The sequence below is a fragment of the Pieris napi genome, chromosome 19, assembly GCF_905475465.1.
Source record: "Pieris napi chromosome 19, ilPieNapi1.2, whole genome shotgun sequence".
Taxonomy (NCBI): domain Eukaryota; kingdom Metazoa; phylum Arthropoda; class Insecta; order Lepidoptera; family Pieridae; genus Pieris; species Pieris napi.
The window spans coordinates 5,770,357-5,796,614 of record NC_062252.1 but is presented as its reverse complement, the minus strand read 5'-3'; the positions used below and the strand labels follow the sequence as shown (position 1 = coordinate 5,796,614).

At 32.6% G+C, this 26,258-nt stretch overlaps 1 protein-coding gene across 1 annotated transcript; it reads right to left on the bottom strand.

Moving 5' to 3' along the window:
- Positions 1-58: 58 nt before the first annotated feature.
- LOC125059373 lies at positions 59-25,471 on the bottom strand. Its single transcript, XM_047663771.1, has 7 exons — positions 25,324-25,471; positions 23,170-23,268; positions 14,900-14,987; positions 9,703-9,788; positions 8,364-8,471; positions 1,730-1,789; positions 59-1,076 (listed from the first exon to the last, which is right to left on the bottom strand). Exons 2-7 carry the CDS (start codon positions 23,266-23,268, stop codon positions 990-992), a joined length of 528 nt encoding a protein of 175 aa, XP_047519727.1. The 5' UTR covers positions 25,324-25,471; the 3' UTR covers positions 59-989.
- Between the last annotated feature and the right edge of the window lie 787 nt (positions 25,472-26,258).

Sequence of the window (26,258 nt, the reverse complement as noted above, 5' to 3'; positions counted from 1 at the left end):
GTATTTTTATGAATAAATATAAATAATATGTTTTACTTGTAAAATAAAACTCAAGAAAGAACATTCAATAATTTATTTTACATACGACAGCACATACACATAATATGTTTATATACAAACTGACATTCCCATAAAATATAACGCTCAAAGCAATGTATTAAGGCTATATCAAAAAATATTTTACTACAATATTTACAATGTTTTATACAATATACCTAAGCTACTTTCAACAATTATTAGTAACAGATAAAAATTAGTAATTTTTTTTTTCTACTGCCGCTTTCGAGTTATGCCAGAAAATGATTCCGCCTCTACCCTCGTGGTATGGTTTAACAAGTTAAGAGTATGATTCAGTGTGATATTGTAAAATGAAAGAGGAAATGGTGGCGCGTTCCGTTTCATTCTAATTGGTCAAAGGCGCCTCTCGTTTTGACACGTGACATGTAGTATATCCGTTTGACCAACCAATCAAACGCAGTCAAACGTAAGATTCGTCTTTTGTTTCAAATTCTTACCCCTCTAAATCGAGACTTAACTCTTAGTTTCGCGACACAAAGCCCGGAGGTCATCAGTTCGGACACGTTTATTCACCATTAGAGTACTAGGGTATTGAAAGCCATAAAAAGCGTATCATTTTCTATCAAGAATAACATGAAATTACTTATAACTTCTTCTGGTCGTAAGCGGTTCTACGTTCTTTACTAAATATAAAATAAAGTATTCATTATGGCATAGCTATTACAATATCAATTTACAAACACTAGACTCAACGTAGTCATAGTGGAACATAATAATTTAATAACGCTATTTACTTTGTACACACATATGCAAAAATTCAATACTCAATTTATCACAACGTAATACGGATTTTACACGTACACAGTTTGTCATAGAGAATGCATACTAGCGTCTGTATCACTTTCCACGTTGCCTAGCAACAGGCTCGATTCGCAAGGAACTGTGGAGTCCTTTGATTCTTTGGGCAATAGTCACAGCTCAATCGGAGCCGCCCCCTTCCAAGTCACACCTGCTCTTAGGAGGTGATATAGTCGCAGGACGCAACCAATGCATAAACACTGTAACAATATTTTTGAAATTATTCTTACTAAAAGCCTTTTCTGTGTTTTTATTTGAAGAATCTCAATAACCCTATTGGGATGGCACGGGAAATGTTATAGCTCCATTTCATTACTCTCACAGTGCGTTGAATTCTGTGTCCGAAAGGCATTGAAACCGGTGTCACATTCAAATTTCTAACTTAGAGATTTTGTCGAAAAAATATAATGACGATTGGAGTCTGCCTTGCGATTCTGTAACTCACTTTTCCAAGAATGCCAGAATGCCAAATCGTAAAATGATGCTTTACGACTAATTTGAGCGCGATCGCCGCTGTGAGAGTTCGAAAAGTGAGTTACAGAATCGCAAGGCTGATACCACACTTTCTACAGTCCACTTCCACTAGATCATTGAAGTTATAAATGTTTTAATACACAACTTTTTCCAAGACAAGCAAATTATTTCTATAAAATTTTAGAGAAAATGGTTACATCACTTTGACCTGAATTGAAAAAATTTTTGATGTGTGAACTTCGGTGTTTAATAAGCATATTAATCTGTATAACAGTGAAATCAAATCAAATTACTCAACCCATACTTGTACAATAATGTATTCCTTGGAGTACTTATCATTTTGCCTACATTTGAATATAATTTTGCTTTAAATACTTACATTTAACAATATTCTCGGAATTAGAAAAGTAATTTCCGCTTTACACATCGCGTCGAATTGCTGGAACAAAATAATGAGTTATTGATGTGCTTTATTATTTTTATATTATTATTGTGAACGACAGCTTGGTGGCCAACGCTCCTGTGCTCATGTTTAGTGATACCGCCGCCCATGGACACTCTCAATGCCAGAAGCTGCGACTGCATAGCCGGCCTTTTAAGAATTAGTACGCTCGTACATCGTGATTGCAATAAGTCAACAATTATTTTCAGGAAATGACGATATTTGTATTAGTAAGAGAGTGATACAGCCTACTCTTAAAAGACCGGTAACGCACTTGCGAGCCTTCTAGCACTGTGAGTGTTCATTGGCGGCAGTATCATTTAACATCAGAGTTTTGGTTGGTATAAAAAATCCATAGAATATAGAAACCGAAAATTTCCGTATGCTCTAGGCTTAAATTTTGCTCTTTCTATACGAAATATCATACAACATAATTGTTAAAAATAAGTAGGTACTCCACCAATATATAACTTTCTATTAGTTTAATTAATTCAAAGCAATGCGCGGCATTAATACTACACGTATATAATAAAATGGCCAAAAATCTATGTATTTACAATGACTATCATCTACCTTCTTACATAATCTTCCTGGTTGACCATAAAAAACCGTGGAGCTACAACCTTTTAGATCTGGGCCTTAGATCTGTATCTGGTTCTATGCATGCCACACGCCGTCGACTTTTTGGGTCTAAGGCCAATGAGAGACTGTTAATTACGCACATTACGTACATATATACGCCGGGGTTCAAACCGACGACCTCAAGAATGAGATTTATACGATGAAGCCACTGGACCAAATCTGCACAAAAAAAGGCGCCGTCGTCCAAAAAAATGTCTGGTGAACTAATTAACACTTCATACATTTAATTTACAAATCCTATCAGTGCATTTTGAAATCGATTATATTTTTGTTAAAAAGGTATTTATCTTGACTATAGACTAAATATAATTTATATGTATATAGATAAGAGATATGAATTTAACATAAACCAATTTAAACATCTAAAATGGCGAATATGGCAAATAATAACTCGTTTATTATGGTAGAATGGAATGCTTTGACTCTAAATTAGTTTAGAGAACAAATATCGAAATGTTTCAATTATAATTATACTAATGAAAACATTGTACTAATGTATACTGTTTTTGTTAAAGCTCTTTCAATTTTGAATTAGGTTTTTTGTTATAAATAGTACATTTGCTTCACATCGTAGACGCAGCTAGACATAATAGACGAATGAGTATACGTATAGTCTCACACACGCTTACGGAGCCAGGGAATAGTTAAATTGCGTCTCTTTTAAGGCAAATTAATGATTTGCCTACCAACCCCGTTTTTAGCCGGAAATCGAACTAATACTGGGATATGTGTTAACCATTGCCATTTATTTTTTATGAATCATAAGGTTACCACAAATACAACATACTCAAATAAGTACATCACAATTGCCTAAGAACGTCTCACATTGGTAATAGGATATCCTAAGAGCATTTTTCTTCCATCAAACCTGTCAACGAATTTCAGTAAATTGAAACAAATACTTTTTATATACGAACAAAGAACATGCTTTATAAATTCTCAGTCTCGTGAGCATTATATATTATAGCAATGGTTTATTGTTTTAAACACATTATGAGAAATAAATTTGAATTAGGCGAGTAGAACTATTAAAAAAAACTTCTATAAATTGTTTTTTGTGTGGCGGAATCGATGTTACCGTTTTATCATTAAAAGTAATTCTTAAACACATCTTCGGAAATATATACTAGTTATGAGGGCGCTTTGCATGAAAAAAATAATATTCAGATGTAATAAAATGTTATGGAACACATAAAAATAAATCTAATCGGAACTTTGATGTCTAATATCATGAAACGTTGTAATGGCGCTACATTGGAGTTACCATAGAGTGTACAACTTTTTCTTCGACTAGGTACAGATTTACCTTATGGAGTTTGTGTACCTCCGAGCAAAAAATAATGAAAATGTGTCCAACCTAGTAGAAATGGTCTTGGAATGATTTGACTTTTTATATTTTATTATTCTATATCATATAGTATCATGTTGGTGTTTACTCAAATATTGTTATAGGTACTATATTAGCTGGGTAAATCTACTGGGTCTGGGTTAGAACGGTTCCATTTATTCGTCACCTTTTATTTTTGAGAAGGAAGGGTTAGGGAGATGTTTTTGACGTGCTCTGTACGTCAACAATCGAGACGAGGATTCTGACAAGTCCAGGGTCTGGAAAATCTAAAAAAATTCAACGGCCCTCCTAAACTGTGATACCTAGCGAAGTTGGGAAATTTGGTGGGGTTTTCCATAAAATTCAAAATCAAGTTATTTTTACACATTTGCGGCAGTAAAATTTGCCGAGTGTATGAGAGAAGAGATGAAAAATTTAAAAGAAAATCCATTCCGTTCATTTTCTATGTATTGTTCTTCAAGTTGAGCCAAGTTTAAACGTCGACATAAGAAATCTGCCGATAGTGAAACACGTTTGACTGAGTGCTTAAAAGCATTTTAACTTGGACAGGGAAATCATTGCGGATACCTATTCTTCGAAAGGAATATAATTTTTTTCCTAATTTGCAGGTAATATGGCTCCGAATCCTTTAGTCCTCCACTTCGCGGGACATATAGTTGTTGAGAATCTTATAAAAAAAATAATGGAGAGTTACGTTATGTTAGTTAAAAGTACCTTTGTACAATACTAATCTGATTACCTACTAAACAATTTTTAATCACATATAGCCTGGGTACAGTAATAACTTTCAAATCCATTGCCCATTTTTTATTTTGCCAATTACGTTCGCAAAATATGATTTTTATGGAACACACTTTTTTTCATGCAAATTTCTTTTGTTTTCTGCGTGATATGTTTAAAGATTAAGGTTTAAAAGATCTCGCGCTTCTTGTTTAGACCAAACTCGATTATTAAGTAATAAATACGTCCCTGGGAATGAACTTGTAATTACAAGGTCGCACGTGTAACCAAAACATGTCTTCGAAGGCTGTGTAAGCAAATTCATTTCGAATAGTTAAAATTCTATGTAAAGTAAGCTTTTAGTTATTTTCTGTATACTGTGGTTTTACCCACGTTAGTTTGGTAATGGTTGTACACGCACGGCTATAGATTTAATCATTAAAATATTTTTGAAATAAATATAGCTTTTATTATGCATGTTTCTTATCTAATTATGCAATAATTTTTAAAATCGCTTCAGTCGTTTCGTATTCGTTACAAACATACAAAAACGGATTTATAATATTAGTAAATGTACCACCCAACACGAAGATTTATACAATGCGAACCAGAAGTTCCTAAAATTTTCGCAAACTTTTTAATTAGAACACTTTAAAATTCAAATAATCCAATGTTTCATTAAAAAACTATTTAATAAAAATACTTAGATTATTATTTAAGTATATTACTACTAAAATAATTATTTAATATATGTATTGCCTTTATAACTCTTGTAGCATTAAAAATGCGAGAATCATATTATTTACATTTATTTATAATAGAAGCTTGTACGTTGAAAATAACACACTTAAAGATAAATTCATCGTTTCGTGATCGTTTGCTTTTTCTAATACACACGCCTTTTTATCTAAGTCATGCTGGTTTCGTTACGTTTTCCTGCACAGGCGGGTTCGAACCTATGACCTCAGGGATGAGGCTGCTTGTAAAAGGTAAACTGTTTTTAAATTAAACCTAACGATCGACTAACACTTCCAGCGGAACCAAGTCTTGCTATCTGTGTACCTTATTATATTATATTTGTTAATAAACAATTCAGAATTAAGCAAATAATATGATATGTCATAATTTCTTAATAAGCACTTTCTCATTTTAAAGACTTGTTATTATACCAGGGGTCCATACTAGGACCTGTGGCTTTTACATTACGTTGTTAATTATTCGCTACATTCAGCGACAAAGATATTCCGTCTTTAATTATGAAATTCAAACAATTCGAAGGAGGAAATTAGTATAATTAAATTATTATGTCCGGAACTTTTACTTTTAATGGACTTCTGAACGTAATTTTGTTTAAGTATTAATTGGGAAGGTCACACGTGTCCAGTTCAAGTTTCTAGGTTATGATCACTTTGATCGACAGCTGCTTAGCTCACGGAAATCGAAACATTGATATATATCCTGAAGAAGTTAAATGTTCGCTAACAAACTAAAAACCCTTCGTTTTCGGTCTCAGATGTCTAAATATAATAAACTAGTAGACTCGGCCAAGCGTTGCTGTGGCTAAGATTTTTGTTATATTACATAGTAGTAAACTATTCAAGAGAAAAGGCAGGAGAACACCAATCCACCATGCTTTTTATGGAACCATGGTGGTTATGCCATTAAATTGTAGCTTATGTGAAACGTTGGTAATTATTTTGATCAGGATCAATACCCAGGTACGAATAACGAGCCTTTTCTAGCGGTGGTATTTTAATAAAAAAAGGACGCTTATGGTGACGTAACTATAAAAGATAGAGACATGCTGTCGCGACAATTTTTATAGATAGTGATGTGTCCTAAAAAATTGTGATACATCATTTTGTTCTATCATTAATAGTTTTCGCAGCGCACACGATTGAAGGAAGTTTTTTGTTTATTTTTTTACACCTTGGGTTAGATTATCCAAGTTTTAGTAAGCATCTCTAATTTTTTTGAAAATGAAAATATATATATGCCTATGTCACTCGGGAATAGTGTAGCTTGCCAACGGTGAAAGAATTTTTGAAATCGGTCCAGTAGTTTCGGAGCCTATTCATTTCAAACAAACAAAAAATCAAACCTTTCCTCTTTATAATATTAAGTATAGATAAATACATCCTTTATTTGCCATGAAGTGGGACATCCGTATCAATCAGACATATCAAAGTAGCATGCACATTTCATATTATACAGTAGAACCTCGATAAGATAAAGTCCAAGGGAAACACAAAATATTTTATGTTATAGAGGTTTTAAGTTATCAAGGTTCTATGTTAGGTAAAGGTTAATATAGAGGTATGTACATGTTTCTATGTACCCTTGCTCCCATTTTTACTTGAATGCATCAGAAGAATGGAAAATTAAATATGTAATCATATTTATTCACATAACTTACATTACATAAAAATAAAACAACAACTAAAGATTTAGTCTACTTAAAAAAATCTGTGATTTTCTTTTGTTTTAAAAAATTCACTGTTTCTAAATCGATTTGATTTTCAATGACAAATAGAGAGGAGAATACATTAACACATTAACTTATGATGCAAGTAAGTCGTTGTCAAAAAGCTAACCGCCGCAAAGCTTTGAAGAATTTAGATAAAGCAAACAATAGGTAATGTATTGTTTACGTTAACAATACATTAGTAAACACGTGCAAGCAATAAATACCGAAACCATTTGTTTTGACACTCTTTCAAAATGACTCCTTCACAAACAATTTTATGTTATAGAGGTTGTGGAAACATTTTTTTTAGTTACTGAGGGCCTATACAGAGATTATTTATTTAAGTTATAGAGGTTGCGTATTTTAAGTTATAGAGGTTTTGGGCTCTGATGGGAAGGGAACATAGTATTTTTTGAAGTAACAGAGGTTTTTATGTTACCGAGGTTTACGTTATCGAGGTTCTACTGTAATTAAAAGTAAACTGCTTAATTAACAGAATTTGTTATCGTGGGATATAGTCACTCCATCACAATACATCAAACGCGATACTTGTTTTTCAATTTTCGTATTCAATAAATTCTAGATCTCCGTGCCGGTTTCGTCGCAATTTTTTTGTATCACCTTACGACCAAGTGATAGTCCCTTTTTGCATGTTAAATTAAAGAAAATTTGAAAGAGTCTTAGAGATAGAGCGTTGTTTAATAATAGTATATTATTACAGTGGGCACTAGAAAATGGGCTAAACCACTTTTCTATACACTTATAATTCGAGAATTAGCTCAAAAAGTTATTAAACAACTATAAATATTTTCATCAAGCCCCGGATTCTCAACTTCATTTTATTTAACTGTATAGAGATACAGGTTGGCCAAAGAGTCATTAAAGATATTAGAGCGACTCATGGCCATGTGTAATACCTTTTCAAAGTCCCTATTAAACGCTCCAAAACTTGTAATACATCCTGTATTACAAGTTTTACTACACTCTCACTCTTCGGTAGAGTATTTTTTAGTAAACAAAAAGTTATGATTTGAGAATTTTTTATATCGAATAACTTAATATTATTATCTTCAATACTGAGTGTATTATATAAACAACTATAAATAGTATGTCTAACGCAAGGCCTCATCAGTACCAATCTAGTGGATATTATGAAAAAGTTACAGGTGTAGATTTTTTCAAATTTTAATAAGAAATAGTAAAAAAAAGTCAATTTTCTTATAAAAACGCAAAATAAATGATAACTCTGCAGGGGTTGAGCTTAGAGACCTTCCGTAGAATAATTTTTTGTAGCTAATGACCTCATCTATCCCCTATTTGCGTTTGATCCACGACTTTTTGAGCACCCTGTACATAAAGTTTTAATAAAGATAATAATTATGAAAGCACCTCACCTTATTGACGTGATCCCTTAAAATATTTGAATAAACCATGGCCATTGCCTCCAAAGCCATGAAGGTCATGCAACCAACAACCCAAGGCACCAAGAAAGCAACGTTTTCCTAAAAAAAAAAAAATTATATCAAATAATCATAATATATCATTGCGTTTTATTGCGTTATGAGAGCAGTGTTGGCCTAGTGATTTCAGCGACTCTCATTCCTGTGATTCTTGGTTCGAACCCCGTCAGTGCACTACTGAACGGTGATGGAAAACGTGACAAAACCGGCTTGCTTCAGACCCAATAAGTTGACGGCGTGTCTCAGGCACAGGAGGCTGATTACCTACTTGCCTATAAGACTGACAAATGATCATGAAACAAATACACAAATCTCATGTAATTTTTTCTTAATGGTCCTAAACCTTTGTAAAACGTTCGGTGCCACTAACTTAACTGAGGAACGAATGACGTCATAGAGCGACCGTGTCGTCTCAGTGTCGCCAATTTAATCAAAATTGCGAGAATGACTAACCAGTTGAGGATTTTGTCAGGCAATGTATACTACTACTGATAACATTTAAATAATAAATAATAGTTTAAAAAAACTAAAAAACACTCCTTTAAAGCACATCAAACTAAAAAGTGAAAAATAATTCCTAATTTAGGCTGAAAATGGTAATGAACAAAAAATACTGGTTTTATTGTGAAAAAGCGTGGGGTGCTCTGTGCCATATTTTTCGTCTATCGTCTATATATTTATTTTTTTATTTTTTAGTTAAATTTTTTTTTCATTTTTTTTTTCGGATTATTGCATTGTCATCGATCTTTGACAGGTGCGCAAAGTTTTAATTAAATCTGTCCGTTAAAAGTGGGTCAAAATCGAGTCCGAAGGAGTCGGTTACATACATACATACAGGTGAAGCTACTATAAAGCGTGTAAAAACACGTACCTTCTGATATAAGTTCCCATAGACATTACTCATAATATTTTTTTTTTTTTTTCACTAACGAAACAGTTATGTCAAAATATGAATTATTAAATAATTGTTATAAGGAAAGACAATTGTGAACCAACATAACTGTAGCATAACATCATTATAGAGGCGACATCCGGAACTATAAGATATCGGAAATTTCCCATTATTGAAAATGCTGTTTTTGGTTTTGTTTGTTCGGTTCTAGTCAAAATCTGATTTCAAGTAACCACTAAAAAAATCGCTCTCTTGACTATTATTATTAATGCAATGTAAAATTAATACAGATGAGGCAGTTGGGATCAAGGTACGATTTGATCTTCTTTAATATGACTGAATTAATAATTCAAACTATAACATAATGAATTATAGACTTACTTTATAAATCCCATAGAAGAGGAATATACTAAGGACAATCATGAACATTTGCGTTCCAATTATCGCAAAGTATGCTATCTGCACACCTGAAACAAAAATAATTTTTAAGCTAAATCCTGATGAAGGAAATACCATGACATTGTTTAAAACCATATCATAAAGTTCAAATGTTAGTGGAGGGGTTCCGGGAAGGTAAATTTTTATTTTTTGACATAATGTATTTGTTGTTTTATCAACTTTCTTTTTTTTATCTTACTAGCTAGACCGGTTTCCCGAATAACAGAATAAGTATTTAAAAAAAATAAAGAATCGACTGTTAGGCGGTACGATGTTCGCCAGGCCAGCTAGTATATAATAATAAAGCCACGTTAATTCCATACTACATAAATCACAAATCGGATGGATGTTAGTCTGCGGTAGTTTTTGTTATTTCCAGTAATTCGTATTCTGTGGTATGGAGCCCTTTTTGCTAAAGGCCTCCTCCTGAACTTTCCATTTGGATCTGTTCTTTGCTTCCGCCATCCATTTCATTCCAGAAACGTTTATGATGTCGTCAGCTCATGGCTTTTGTGGTCTTTCCACGTTTCCTTTTCCTGGACTGGAGGTCCTAGCTTTCGGCTTTAGCGGTCCATCTTTTTCCTGTACACCTTGCAATATGGCCGTTTCCATTTCAGCTGTAAGACGTGGATTAGCGCGTCTGTGGTCTTAGTTTTCGCCCTGATGTCTGACTTCGTATTTTGTTAATCTGGTCGGCACTAATCGACTTTACTTCAGTCTTTCCGTAGACTTTCAGGTTTGGCTCCCGCAGACCAGGCATGGTAAAATGCTAATGTCTATAACAGTTAATTTTAAATCGAGGCTGTTGTTTTCTTTAAAATCTTTTTTATGACCTATTCCAAGCTTTTGATATCCTTATTGGTTAATGCAAATGTTATATATTCGATAATATTTAAATACAATAACGCATCTATTGCCAACCGCTAACGCCGGCTCCACATGTGGGTCCCAACGCTCGTACCAACGTTGGACTGCAAACTCGGTGAGGCGTACACACGTTGGCTAATAAACTAGTTCTGTCCCGTCAGGGCCAATGTGAAGATGTCCGATACAGATATCGAAACTGCTCTGAGCGCGTTTATAGTAATAATGAGTGCACATTTATATTTGTTACTGAGAAAAAATAAATAAAATAAATATGTGCTCATTAACGATTCTCGCTTTTTTTTTAAATCTTCAATTGAGAAATTCATTCCCACATTTTGTTGAATGGTGCGCCATGCATCAGCAATTAAATTTTTATTTTTATGATCCTTTCGAGTTGCGTCCCATATTATTGGATGTGCTTGATAAAGTTCAATAAATTCTATAACTTTTTCATTCATTGTCCATGCCGGTGGCGATTTTGTGGATGAGGAAGCCATTCTCGCTCGACGTACGCACTCGCGGCGTGTTGTAACATAACTGAGCAAAGCGCCAACGTGTGGACATAGATCGCGAGCGTTGGCGCAGATTCCTTTGATGAAACCGACACGAGCCGGCCAACTACCAACACGAGCCCCAACATTGGGACCAATGCCATTTTCTAGATCCACACGTTGGACGAATAGCGTTGGGGCCAATATTGGGGCCAACGTGTGGAGCCGGCCTAAGTATAGAACATCGCGTATGACGTTGATATCTTGTTGTAACAGGCCAATAATCAGACTTTACTTTCGCTGCGAATGTCCTCGTTATTCATGGGTACCTGCACGAAATTGAATGTATTTTTCTAAAATACTAACCCCAATGTTCTTAAGGAAACTTAATCAGTTTAATTTAACTCCTTTAAAGTACTCTTTCGTATATTTCTTTTAAATTGTGTTTACGCTGCGATGAACTGAGAGTAAAAACCATAGAATTAAATTGTTTTTCTAGCTTCCACCGCGAACTTCGTTTCGTCTGAATATAATTTTTTGAACTAATTGCACCTTTTCTGTAGCTTCATATGGAACATTTTGCTATGCTACCTCATAGATACTCTTTGATTTTTCGGTATTACAACTGACGTACCAAATAAAACTGTTTTTTTTTTTCTTTTAATTAATTAGTTATAAGATTCATAACGAAATGATGTAATGGTAGTAGGACACTACATAATAAATAGTGAAAAAATATATTAAAGCTAAACAAAACAATTTCTCTAAATTTTTTAGAGAATTGTGGAAAACTATGCCACATCTTGACTAGTCCAGTGAGTCAGAACATTAATATTCTGTTGACTTCATTCTAAGAAACGTTCGTTTAAAATGCCTGAGCACTCATTTTTACAACGCTTTCAAAGAAAATTTCATTTTAAATTTGACTTTTAAATGAGCTTCCATGGTAAAATATGCTCTGTGTGAATTTTTTTGCAATCGTTATAAAATGTGTAGTTAACAAAAAATTTTGCGATTTTGTTAATAACTGTGTATATTGAAAGTAAATGCAAAATTAAGAAAGAGTGAATATTCTGTAGTGTTTTTTTATGAATAGTGAAGATTTTTTTGTATGTTTGTTGTTAGAGCAGCGTTGTGCTTGTGATTCTCAGCCCTAGAGCTGTATGTGCGATTTTAACACACGTCCCGTAAACAGAAAAATCGTGAGAAAATCATGTCTTTCACCCAAATCTGTGTTAGGCGGAAAAGACTTATAATTTTCTTGATTTAGAGAAAATACAACTATAAAATGAAATAGAAGCTAACCGAGGCCAAGAGTCGACTATGAATCTTGGCCTCGGTTATCTTCTGAGCAGGTGAGATTCAGAAGCAAGACTAAACTATGTCTTCCGTATCTCAAAATAATATACATTTTTGTCGTACAGGCGTCAGACTTCTGATTCTTAACCACATCTAGAACATAATTTTTAGCCTGTTTTCAAAATAACAAATATTATGTTACAAATTCTTATACCTTATAAGTGATATGAGCTATGTTTTTTCTTCAAAGTATAGTCTAAATTATATAGGTTTTAAATGAATAAGATTTAATACATCAATTTAATAATCAAATCAGTTTATAAAAATACGCAATCTTCTTGATTGTATAAGAAATTGTCGCATTACCTTATTCCCGTTTCCAATTCAATTGCCTTGTGTAAATCCGAAAATGCCTCTCGGAATGTACAATATTTACAACCGCTTAAACCTAATTTATGGGACAGATATCTTAGGCCCAAATAAAGTGACACCATTTAGAAATGGAATTTGTTTTATACATCCTTCTTTGTTCATACATCTAATTTATATATTCTTCTATTTAATATATACAATTCTCGTGTCAATATTCGTTCCCATACTCCTCCGATTCTTATGAATAATAAGAATCGTATAATAAAAAAAGTATAATAACTTTTGTTTGTTAATTTAACAAATTTAAATTTTTATTTTGGTTAATTTAACAAATGCGTACCAAGGTTTTTTATTCAGACTTTTGCTAATATTTTTAATTAAGCAGTAAAATAACTCACAAAATCGTGGATAAAGCGTTTAAAAAGTTAGAGAATATAACGATTTGAAAAGTTTTGTGGCAATCTAACTTTGATTGAGTATAATAACGACGAATACTGCGTACAACGTTCCAAATGTGACTTTGACTAATTTCTTTTTTATTCGCTGTTAGTTTTAAACGAAATTGAATTTTATTGGAATTTATACATACATATTTTTTAAAGGGGGATTTATTTATTATTTATTAAAGCTTTATTAATCCATACAACAATTGGTTAGTTTACATTCCTTAATATTATTAGTATTAGTAAAGTTAGTATGAGCTTTAAACAAAATTTAAGTTAGATTTATTTTAAAATTTTTAGTGGTCTAGTTTTTGTATGGCCCCTTTTAGGGTAAAAGCCTCCTCCATATTTTTCCATTTCTCTTTTTCTTGAGCAACATTCATCCAGTTTTCCCCCGCTAGTTCTACAATGTCATCTTAAAGGGGGATATTAAATCATAATTTTTCATTAATACGATATTTCGCTCAAATAATAATAAATAGCTGTATTTTGTTCTATTCAATACTAACCACCCTTATAGTCGGTGCAGGAAATGACACGATACGACATATTCGTTTCATTTCGGTACGATACTCTGTAAATTCCAATACCGAATCGATTTCTACGTTTTTGTATGAAATTTCGATGTAGTTCTCTTAATAGTCGTAGCGCTGATGTCGCAATATAATATATATATAATATAGCGCGTGGTACAAACTCTATATTAAAGTCGGGATAGGTGTCACAGTACAGAGGGGTTCTAGATGCTCACTTTTTTAAGTGAAACTTCTTTAGGCGCATGAGGGTAAAAATTATACGGATGAAACGCAATAATAGCGTCGCGATGTGCAGCGTTTTTGTCGATGAAAAAGGGGAGAGAGATTGAGAGAGAGTGAGAAGGGCGAATTACTTTGATTGCCAAAGAAGTTTCACTTCTGACACGTGTACTTTGTACGCACGCAGTTTTTATTATTAAAAATGTTAAAACGATGATAATAAACTTCTCATCAATACAATCATAAGAAATTATCATTTCATAGTTTGATACACATGTGAAAATGATATAAGAACTTACGAATCAGGCCCAAGTTCCTCGCAATCGAGTAGGCCGCGATATCGATTAAATATCAAACCCTATTAAAATCACAACGCAAATCATGTTCCACACACACATAATATTTTCTTGAAAATACCACTTCATATTAACAGCGCCCCTCGAGTAATTCGGGAAAAGTAAGATCTAGGTTTACACAAATAAATTGAATGGAATTTACGAATCTTCACAGCCGAGGACGATTCATACATATTATGTTCCCAAGTGAAATAATATAAATTAATACACTTCATACGTATAGAATTTATTTTTATATTAACTTATTTATTAACGTTTTATCTATCTGAGTGGTTTTATCGTAATCCGGAGGTGAAGTAGTAGTTAGTAGTAATAATTTTAGACTGGTCAACGCGAGTTTTGAGTTGAAATTATATGTATTCATTAATACTAATAATATAGACCGTTAACTTTGACACCTCGTATATCTAAACCTACTTTGTACGAGCCAGTACATTTTGCTTACTCAGGCTTTTATAGTTTTATAAGCGTGGCGATTACCTAAATCGATACGAAACAAATACAGAAATCTAAGTCCCAGATCTAAATGTTATTTTTATTTAAGCTACAGAACTTACCATAGTAAACGTCGTCCAGGTCCTTATACTTCTTGGCATTAACTCCGATCCTCCAACTGTACAATAGCACCACTAATATTGATATATTCTGTAACAAAACAGGTTGGTTAGTTATCAAGATTATTCCAGGAAAATCTGTGAGAATTCCATCAAAAATATGCTGAGCGAAGTATATATCACGAATCTGTGTAGTCATCGTCTACGCCAAAATACAGAGACAACAGATATGAGGTTTAAGGGTGTTCAATTATTATAATAATATAAGCATTAACTACCTAATATAAGATATCAAATTATTTTCATAGAGAAGACAAATCATACTAGAACTTCAACTAACCCCAACCTTATCTATGTTGTGGTGTATCTGTTGGTTGCGAATTATTCTATAGTTGAATTTTTAATTAGACGAAGTCAACTGACGTTTACGGTGTTGTCAGTTTTTAATGAAATAAAAATAGTGTTGTGACAAAGTAAAAACCCCTGAATTAATGATCGGTGATGGCACTAGTCACCGCGCCGCGCTTTGTAATAAGACGTCAAAAAACTGATTGTAGTTACATAGTACTAGTACCTAACTTATATCAGAGCACTTTTATACAATTTTGAAATAGAAATAATGTTCTTTTATTGTTTGAAATGATTGACTATTCACACTCATTGTTCATTCATCTGATTGAACAAGAACTGAACGCATCACTATTACTTTAAATATGGCAACATTATTTTACAAAGTGACATTGGGTATGTTCCGATATACACTGCGACCACTGTACAGAGTACCGTCAATTTAGTATACTGTGAAACCGTTTCAATATAGCCAGCTATACTGGTTACAATTTAAAACGGAACGCAGTCCAGTATACTAGTCAGCTTCGTTTTTCGACACAGTTTTCAAATGAGTGCATCAAAGTTTTTCAATTCAACAAGAAAAACTATTATTGGAGTATTATCGCATTAAAAAAATCTATATTAATATTAACTGTCAATTGAATTAATACTACAAAGAAAGTAAGTTAGAATTTTAAATGTTTGTTATTAAACTGTAAGTTATATCAGCCGTTAGGCATTCAAGTGGTTTTGATTGATCACGTGATCAAAGCACTGCGAGTACCTTACCTCGAAAACGCCAGTGCTCGCAGTAGAAGTATAGCGGGGATTTGTGACGTCATATATTTCCTAGGACGCTGCGGCTGTATACTGCAGTCCATAGCGGAACAAATTTTTGAACAGTGGGAGCACTATACAGTACTCGCAGTGTATATCGGAACATACCCATTAGCTACTGTCAGTTGGCTTCGTCTAATTAAAAATACGACTATAGACTTTGCCAAACGTCAGACTGGACAAAACGATGACGTCACAAAGATGGCGCCTCACCAATTCAGACGTACTAATGACCTTGACATATCAAATCAACTTCCATACCAACTAACCCCTGTTTCATATCTTGAGATCGAATTAATCGGCTTTGTTCACCATTTAAGTATTCTTATACGTTATTAAGTAAAAACAATCAACATAATCGACAAGATTACTGTTTTATTAATTATACCTATAACTTATTTATAAATATAAATAAATGAAGAATATTATACCGAACCCGATAGCTTGCAATTTCAATTAAATTACTACAATAACTGCGTAAGCCTGACAAATGTATTGTAATTTGTAATAGTCAAATTCTACGTATAATTAAAGGTACCCTCTTGGTAGCGGCACGAAGCCCCAATGAGCAATATACCATTACAACCGACTGTTGAACGACGTCGAAACATTAATTTAATACGTACCCTCACATTATCTTCGAATATAAATAACAATTGATGTATATCACGAACTTCCAATCAAATACAGTAATAATTCGAAAAATTACAATTTCGTGTTTTTTTTTATTGAGAGATGTCGCCATTTCCTACGTTTCACTCACAAAAAGAGTCATAACTGAAATTAACTAATCATTAAATATAACAAAGTCAGGTGGGGTGCACAGGCACTAATTAAAGATTTAAGTTGGCGCACGGTACATAGTACCGGTGACCCCAGAGCTGGTGCTTTCCTCGCTCGAAATTTTAAAAATGTAGAATAATGTCATTAATAAAAAAGGATTGACATATCAATATTTATGCGTGTCTCAAGGGCCGGCAACGCACCTACTAAAAATGGATGTCCATGGGCTACGACTGCCCTTTTTGGGCGTCCATTAGGCAAACGAGGTTTGCCCCATTATTCTATAAAAAAGAACATTTTTGTTTGTCCTGAACATTTTAACTTATTAAGTTGTTTCTAGTGTAACAACTCAATAAGTAGTTTTGATGATATGCAAATTTGGCACTTGATATCGAAAGAAAAATGTTTACATTTCTTATTTAATTTAAGCTGCATTTGTCACAAAAGAATGGTAATATAAAACATTTTCGGCTTCAGATTTTTGTTACTGTTTCCTTGATAATTATTCTATACTAGCTGGCCTGGCGAACATCGTACCGCCTAACAGTCGATTCTTTATTTTTTTTAAATACTAATCTGCTATTCGGGACACCGGTCTAGCTAGTAAGATAAAAAAAGAAAGTTGATAAGACAACAAATACATTGTCAAAAAATTAAAATTTACCTTCCCGGAACCCCTCCACTAACATTTGAACTTTATGATATGGTATTAAAGTTCAAATTGACTTTTAAGTAGTATTACGAATATTTTGTATGGGAATATAGAAAAGTGTTTTTTTAGACTTTTTTACTCAATTTTTTTAAATTTTTCTCTCCGTAAGAACCATCCTCGTACTTCATGGAATATTATAAAAAAAGAATCAGACAAATCGGTCAAGCCGTTTTCATGTTATGTCGTGACAACGGAAAATGGGTTTAATTTTTATATATATAGATAACCAAGGAGATGATGGACATAACATATTATTATGCCGTTAACTCTTACGTTATTAGGCTGAGATTCAGAGATGTTATTGTAAGACGGTCGAAGTCCGGGCTAAGCCGAGTCGCGGCCAAGCCAAGTTTACATAATCGCATTCATAAACATTGTTCTTTTCAAACTTGTCAGGTTTCTATTGTTTTTGTATGATTACAGAGAACACTTTATTAAGCCATATAAATTTAATGGTAAAAATATATTAATATCATCTGAAACTGCAAGAAACATCAATTTTTTCCTTAAAGAGTAAGGAAAAAATAATTGAAAAAATATTTTTATACAAAAAAAATAGAATAGCGAAATTTTACAACGTAGAAAATTATTATAAAATTGTATTTGTGTAATCAAAAACATCATTATCCGTAATTTTAATGACGTACTATCAGTTTGGTGGCGCTAGATTCGCAGCTTAGTCTCGCTTTAGTCGCCGTTTTCCATCACTTGGCGTAAACTATGCCCAAGATTGACTTCGAGCGATTTCAAATACAAATATATAAGTGATGCCATGCTGGAGTCAAAGTTCGTGCTGAGCGTGCGTGTAAGTTTCGTTTCTGTATACCTTTAGACGTGCTAATCCTGTATGTATGTTGCTCACGGATATCTATCACAAGACTAACGGAACTAGATAGTTCCAAGGATCTATCCACCACTTGACAGAGTAGCGATAAAAATTGGGTGAGGTATGTAAAGTCAAGATAAATAAATGCTTTTATAGATACAGAGACATAAATAAGATACAAATGTTAATTGCGTAAAAATTTCCTTTAAGCACTTGTTAGAGCGGATGTACGTAGAAAATCAATTACTGCATACTAGTTTAATTTAACATTTATTTAAAAACAATATAGAACTAAATGATTATATTATACAATTTAAATGCCTGAGTAAATCAGATTTAAATTATCTCCATTTACAGAACCTTCTGCAAATACGCTAAGCTAGACAAATTAATTAATTCGTTTCAAACTCAATTTCCAATGAATAACTCCGTCTCTCAAAATGTATTCAGTCACAAGTAACTTTATTGGCCTTCAATTTAAAATTGTCAAGTGCTAACATTATTTTAATAATTTATCTTATCGAATATAAGATTTAAAATACATGGACTTTAAGTAATAGATTTTTTTTTAATTTATTGAGAAATATTTACACCTTATTACTAACTTACTTACTAAATATGATGTTCTTTTTACGCCATAAAATAAATCTTTACATATAGTTAAGTACTAATAATATTAACTGGATTGGTAACAATAAAATGATTTTATTCAACTATATAAATATATATCAAAGAAAGTAATAAACTAAGTAAAAATTGCTTAAGTAACACTTATAAAATTTATAAAACATTTATTTGCATAATTCTGATAAAACTGAATCAACCTTGTATCTGACGGCTTAGATATAATGGTTTCCTCTCTTTCTTCACCGTATGAACAAATACTAATTGGATTCTTTATTTCCCGGAGTTCGAACGTACGACTTCAGGGTTGATAAACGCTGATAGCATTTAAAATAGCATACGAAATACTGAAAAGAATCACCAAGCCGTTTCAACGCGCAAAACTGTGCTAAATAAAAAACTAACCCTTTTACACTCAACTCTGAATAAAAACCGATAATTTCTCAAAGGCTGTGTTCAAACGTCAAGTAAATTAGTGCCAACTGAAAACCTTGTTGTACTTTATGACAAAATAGGTAGTACATAATGTGAAAACTATACTATATATACTATTCATGACCGCTTATATAATATTTTAGACTTTCAAATTGATATTATCGAGACCGCGTTCATGGTCACATGACTAATGAAGCAATGTCATTTCTGAATGTAGAAGTTAATACCAGCTAACACCATCTGTTAGCCTGGAAGTGGAAACTGCGATTTGATTGATTAAAGTTAACAATTACGGTAAGAGATCCAACTATGTATTGACTGTTTGTGTCAATCAAAAGGGCCATCTTAGGTACCTAAGAGACGTGCTTTGACAATATAACATGATTTGTGTTGTTATTTGTAAAAGTAAATACATAGTGCAAGCCAATAAGTAATGTATAAAAGTTTCTATTACCTTAAATATTTATATCAGATCATGTTATAATATTACATTTTACTATTATTATACATATAATATTTATTCATTGTGATGCACGAACTTTAAGATTAGCTTTTAGTTTTTTTTTAGATTTAAGTTAACTAATTTTACTACATTGTTACTTGTTATTTTAGTTATGCACTTGAACCCTTAGTATTTCTTTTCTCATTTTCCTTTCTAGGGTTGCCTGGAAGACATCGCTTATCAGCTATAAAGCCGCCCGTTGCCTCCTTAATAATTTAGTTACCTGTTAATGTAGGTGTTAATAAATAGCTATAGTTTAAACTACATGAAGATATATGTAGAGAGAGATGGAGAATAAAATATATAATAACCTAAATAAATCGTTAGGCGTTTAACGCCTATGCCTGCTGCCAAATGTAGTTAAATCACCAAACATTAGATAATATTTTAGCTTCAAATATAAAATATACTTCAGATTTAAAATGCTATCAGATAGATAAATATCATGATAAATAATTTTAAGTAAACAGAAATTTACAGAGCGTTTTTGTAAATTGCTCACAAAATATACTCCAATTCGAAATAAATTGAAAATCAACTGATATCAGTGTATCCGGCACTTTTAATAACGCTTTTTGATATCAAAAGCTTTTTTCAATTAAAATATTTCTTGCTAGTATAATTTTATATGAAACTAGCTGGCCTGGCGAACATCGTACCGCCTAACAGTCGATTCTTTATTTGTTTAAAATACTTATTCTGCTATTCGGGACAACGGTCTAGCTAGTAAAAAAATAACCTTCCCGGAACCCCTCCACTAACACTTGAACTTTATGTTATGGTATTAAAGTTCAAATTGCCTTTAAATATTATTACGAATATTTTGTATGGGAATATAGAAAAGTATTGTTTTTAGACTTTTCACTCAATTTTTTTTTAATTTTTCTCTCCGTAAGAACCATCCTCGTACTTCAAGGAATATTATAAATAAAGAATCAGACAAATCGGTCAAGCCGTTTTCATGTTATGTCGTGACAACGGAAAACGGGTTTCATTTTTATATATATAGATTAGTACATTAACTTAAAAAAATATTAGAAACTGACGCGAAATTGTGCCTAGCCTATTCCCCATTGGAGTAGTTCGAGTCATAACTAGTATTAAAGTGAGTTGTGTTTGAAATATTTTTTATATATGGCCCATGAACTTACAAGAGCTTTAAGTATAGACTTAGTCTATATTAATATTATAAAGAGAAAAGATTTGATTTTTTTGTTAGTTTGAAATGAATAGGCTCCGAAACTACTGGACCGATTTCAAAAATTCTTTCACCGTTGGCAATCTACGCTATTCCCGAGTTACATAGGCTATGTTTCATTTTCAAAAAAAATAGGGTTGCTTACTAAAACTTGAATAATCTAACCCAAGGTGTAAAAAAGTAAACAAAAAACTTCCTTCAATCGCGTGCGCTGCGAAAAATATTAAAAAAAGATAGAACAAAATGATGTACTACAATTTTTCAGGACACATCACTATCTATAAAAAATGTCGGGACAGCATGTCTCTATCTTTTATAGTTACGTCACAATAAGCATCCTTTTATTAATTTTTTTTAATTAAAATACCACCGCTAGAAAAGGCTCTTTATTCGTACCTAGGTATTGATTCTTATCAAAATAAATACCAACGTTTCACATAAGCTACAATTTAATGGCTTAACCACCAAAAAAGCATGGTGGATTTGTGTTCTCCTGCCGTTTCTCTTGAATAGTTTACTACTATGTAATACATATAAATAAAAACCTTAGCCACAGCGACGCTTGGCCGAGTCTACTAGTATACTATATATGAATAAAATTAATTATGTCGAAAATTGTTGTCAAAAATTTGACAACCACAGAATGGAAAGATAATGCAAGTAAAAGTTACAAAACAGAAGTAAATTCTAAGACGCGGAAATATAAATTTCCACTGTTTTGTCGCTTCCGTACAAAAACAATTTTATTAAACTTTGTTGAATTCTCTTAAGACTTGGCGTTGTTCAATTCGTAAGAAAAACAAAACTGAGGTGAAGCAAACGAGACAAGTTTCATGAAGAAGACAAAAGTTTTTATTTATGATTGACGAGAATTGCTACAAATCAAGTTTCTTATATTCCATACAAGGAAACTGTATATTTTTTTGTAAAAGTGACTTATAATATAACAACTGGTGTCGCACAACGTACGGCATATGATATATCGGTATTACAACTTTTGTATTTCTTTGACGATTTTTTCAAGTAATAAGTATAGCGTCAGATAATGTTTGGATATTTTACTTCTATTATAATTATATGTTGAAGTAATACTTCTTTTGGCACGTTAGGGAAAAATTATAAGAGTAAATTCGATGCGCGCGCACACCGTCACAAAAAACAGACACCCTCAATATCTGTTCAAAGAGTCAGTCTGGGCCGCTAGTTGGCGCTTGCTCTGTTTTATCAACAATAATATGCATTGCCTATCATGGCGTAGTGTTTTTCAGAGTCGTGTTTATTTAAACCAAAATAATGATTTCTACGAGAAAGTCTGTTCCAAAGTTACTAAAACATATCTAGTGTTTATTGTAAAATATCATGATTAGTATATGTATATTATATAGAAAATTATTACGCCAAAGATGTATTATTTAGTAGAAAGAAGTATCTACCGCGTGTACATAAGCACACACGAGTTTTTTTTAAATTTTGTATCCTTAGAGGCAAAAATATTTTGAGTGTTGTGTGTTTAGTGATGGTTTTATTTAAAAACAATGATAACATTCCGATGGCTCTGCGTCCTAAAATGTGTCTTGGCCTTTGAATCGAGAAACTTCCACCGCAAACAATAAAAAAAAGGTTTTATATATTTATATGATTACGTAAAAGTTATGATTATACAAATATTTATTGCAATAAATATTTAAAGTCACAAATTAATTTATGAGTTAAATTAATACCAAAAAGGTTTTACTGACTCTTATGAAGAAAATGCTAGATCCACCAGAGCTACTATTGTGGGAATCTAGTTCATTTGCATGCATCTGTTACAGTAAACATCATTCCGCTTCGTTGCCCTTAGAGAGACAAAGCTAATACTCATAGATCTAGATTGACTAGAAATAATGTTTATATACATTATCCTTCAATTCTTTCCGTGAACTTGATAAAATATCAAAAGAAAAAAACAAATTGTTAAGTGATAAACATCAGGGCAACTCACACTGGTAAGCTATTATGTTTTAATTACTGAAATCAAACTTACCAAGGTATACAGAGCACTGGCATAAGCAGCATGCTTGACATGTAATGCCCGACAGCAGAACAGCGTCGTATCTTGATCGTGAGTACTCCACGCTTTCATCTGTAATTTATGAAACCAATTGAAATAAAATCATCTCATAAATCTTAAAAAAAAAAAATATATATATGAGTTTACATATAGTAAAACAAAAAATATGTCAGAAATTTACGCGTTGTAAAGTTCTTTTAAAACTAAGATTTCTCCAAGATTATAATCAAATGATGTTAAACACAATCACGTTTAAGATTAAACTAAACATGTTTATAAAAATATTGGTAAACAATGCATTATTTTAAAATAAAATTATAAAAGTTCAACTCTAAGATACAATTACATTAATTACAGTGGGGAACGGTTTTTTGTCGTTAACGAAGCACACGCTTTTCAATAAAGTATTATTATTGATGCTTCGCTCTAGTTTGTAATACTAATAATAATTTATTTAATTATTTAATTGTTTATATAATTAGTTCCTTTATACAATCTTTACAGCCGACATACCAGTTACGGACGATGTTGTCATTGCAACCTATGCAGACGACACTGCAATCCTTTCCTGCAATAAAAATCCTAACGAAGCATCCGCAAAACTACAAAAATGCCTGGACAAAATAGGATTATGGTTAAAGAAGTGGAGGATACGGGCAAGCCCAGCGAAATCAGTTCATGTTACGTTCACACTAAGAAGAGAAGAGTGCTCACCGGTGACTCTGGAGGGAGCTGTTTTGCCAAAACGGACTACAGCGAAATATTTGGGCATGCACCTGGACAGACGCCTGACTTGGCAAGACCATATAAAAGCCAAGAAGGAGCATGCTATTGGTAGGCTTCGTAGCATGAACTGGCTATTAGGTAGAAATGCGGCACTCAGTTTGGACAATAAACTCCTCATCTATAAAACTGTAATTAAACCAATATGGTTCTATGGGATACAGCTCTGGGGGTCAGCAAGCCGCTCCAATATCGAAATCCTGCAGCGGCTACAAAACAAAACACTGCGAAATATGAGCGGAGCGCTGTGGTTAACACGAAATACTGAAGTCCATAAATATTTGGGAATTGCCACTGTCGAGGAAGACATTAAAAGATCAACCGTGCGATACAAAATGAGACTTCAGCAACACGTGAACCCCCTAGCTTCGGGCCTCTTGGAAATGACGGACAGTGTCTACCGGCTAAAAAGGGCGAAACTTGCCGCAATCTGACAGTTTAAAAATTACGGAGGGAGTAAAAATTATTGGATTTGCGTTCCCTAATTGCCAACCTTTCCCCTAAAAATCTGATAAAAGCCAAGAGGCTGATTGCAGATAGATGAAGAGTTTAAAAAAAAAAAAAAAAGTTTATATAATTGTTATATAGCAATCTTCCATAACGGGACTATTCAAACAAAAATGTTTTGAATTCGAACCAGTAGTTCTTAAGATACGCGCGTTCTTATAATAACCAACTAAACAAATTCAGATTTAAATTACAAGTAGATCATTTTAAATTCATATTTATTACACCTACCAAATAATTAACAAAAATAACAAGATTCATTTAAATTTTTTTCCGTAAATTTTCAAATAATGTATTTCTCGATAGTTAATTTTAACTATGTATTATAATCAAAAAATTACCATAGTTTTATTCCTATTTTTAAAATAACTATAAATATATTTGAGTAATTTTGTTAAACATTATTTCAATTTGTTTGCTTACGTAGATACGTGTTTCATTTTATAATTACTTGTAAAAGACAATCATATATTAATTGACTGAGGAAAAAGTAATTATCATGATAATTAGAAATTTCCATTATCTACTAAATTACAAACGGCCCCTTGACGTACGAAAATACCAGTTAACTTCTTATCAATACATACGTAATTATTTTAAATAATTATCTTTAAGACTGAAATTAACGCAAGACATGTAATAAAACAATAAAGAAACAATTAGTATTTAAAATACATTGTCAAAAAAGCTATGTCTAACTATGCTCTTGATATGTTTTCTTTATAAATAAAATTAATACTTACTAGTCGCTTAAGTATAATTAGTAATAGACAAAATTATTATTTTATTAATTCCTGAATTTCAAATTTCAAATTTAAATGTAAACATTAAATTTACCTTAGACGTGAAGAGCTGATAATCTCCGAAATAGATTGCATACTAACAATAGTTCACATAATATTTCAGTTACGTATGTCGTAAAGGCTCGCGACGAGACGCGCTCTCGACTTGAAAGCTCCTCGCGTACTGAAAGTGTGAAACTTAAAGCTGCGTGAAGTGCCCTAGAGTAAGTGAAGTTTTGTAAGTCCTACAGAGAAAATGTAAATAAAAAGGTGCATACAAGAAACACTGTCGTAAAATATGAGATATACGTATATATAAGTGCTGTATTTTATAGTTAGTAAAACAAGTTGTATGCTGAAAATTTTTTGTATTCTTATGAACTTGAATCGTGGTTAATAGCATATATTAAAATATTGTACTTATTGCAACGCACTATAGAAAGAAATTTACTCATTTAATTTAATTGTATTTTCATACACCTACCACTAAAAAGGAACGATATCATAACAAAACAGTACCTTTAAAACTTTTATGTGTTTATCCTTGATAAGTATTATATATTTTTTATTTACTAGGAGGCAAACGGACAGCTGCTCACCTGCTGTTAAGTAACACCGCCGCCCATGGACTTTCACATTGCCAGGAGGCTCGCAAGTGCGTTGCCGGCCTTTTAAGAATTGGTACGCTCTCTTCTTGAAGAACCCTAAGTCGAATTCGGTTCGGAAATACTTCAGTGGGCAGATGGTTCCTCATAGTGGTATTGGGAGGCAAAAACTGTCTTAAGAAACGCTCAATTATTGAACGACGGACGTCGAGGTAATACGGATGGTATTTTGTATTATGCCTCGACGTCCGATAATGAAACTCAGCTGCAGGTTTTAGTCCGAAAAACTCCTCTGAACACTCTCACACTTATACGAATACTTAGTTTTAGACAGCGCCTCATAGAAATTTTTATACTGTAATTTTCTTTAATTGTACCTATACAA

Coding starts and splice junctions, on each gene's coding strand:
- LOC125059373 (XM_047663771.1), bottom strand. CDS start 23,268: ATGAAAGCGTGGAGTACTCACGATCAAGATACGACGCTGTTCTGCTGT. Junction 14,988..23,169: donor CCAGTGCTCTGTATACCTTG/GTAAGTTTGATT, acceptor GTTTTGTTACAG/AATATATCAATATTAGTGGT. Junction 8,472..9,702: donor TCTTCTATGGGATTTATAAA/GTAAGTCTATAA, acceptor TTTTTTTTTTAG/GAAAACGTTGCTTTCTTGGT.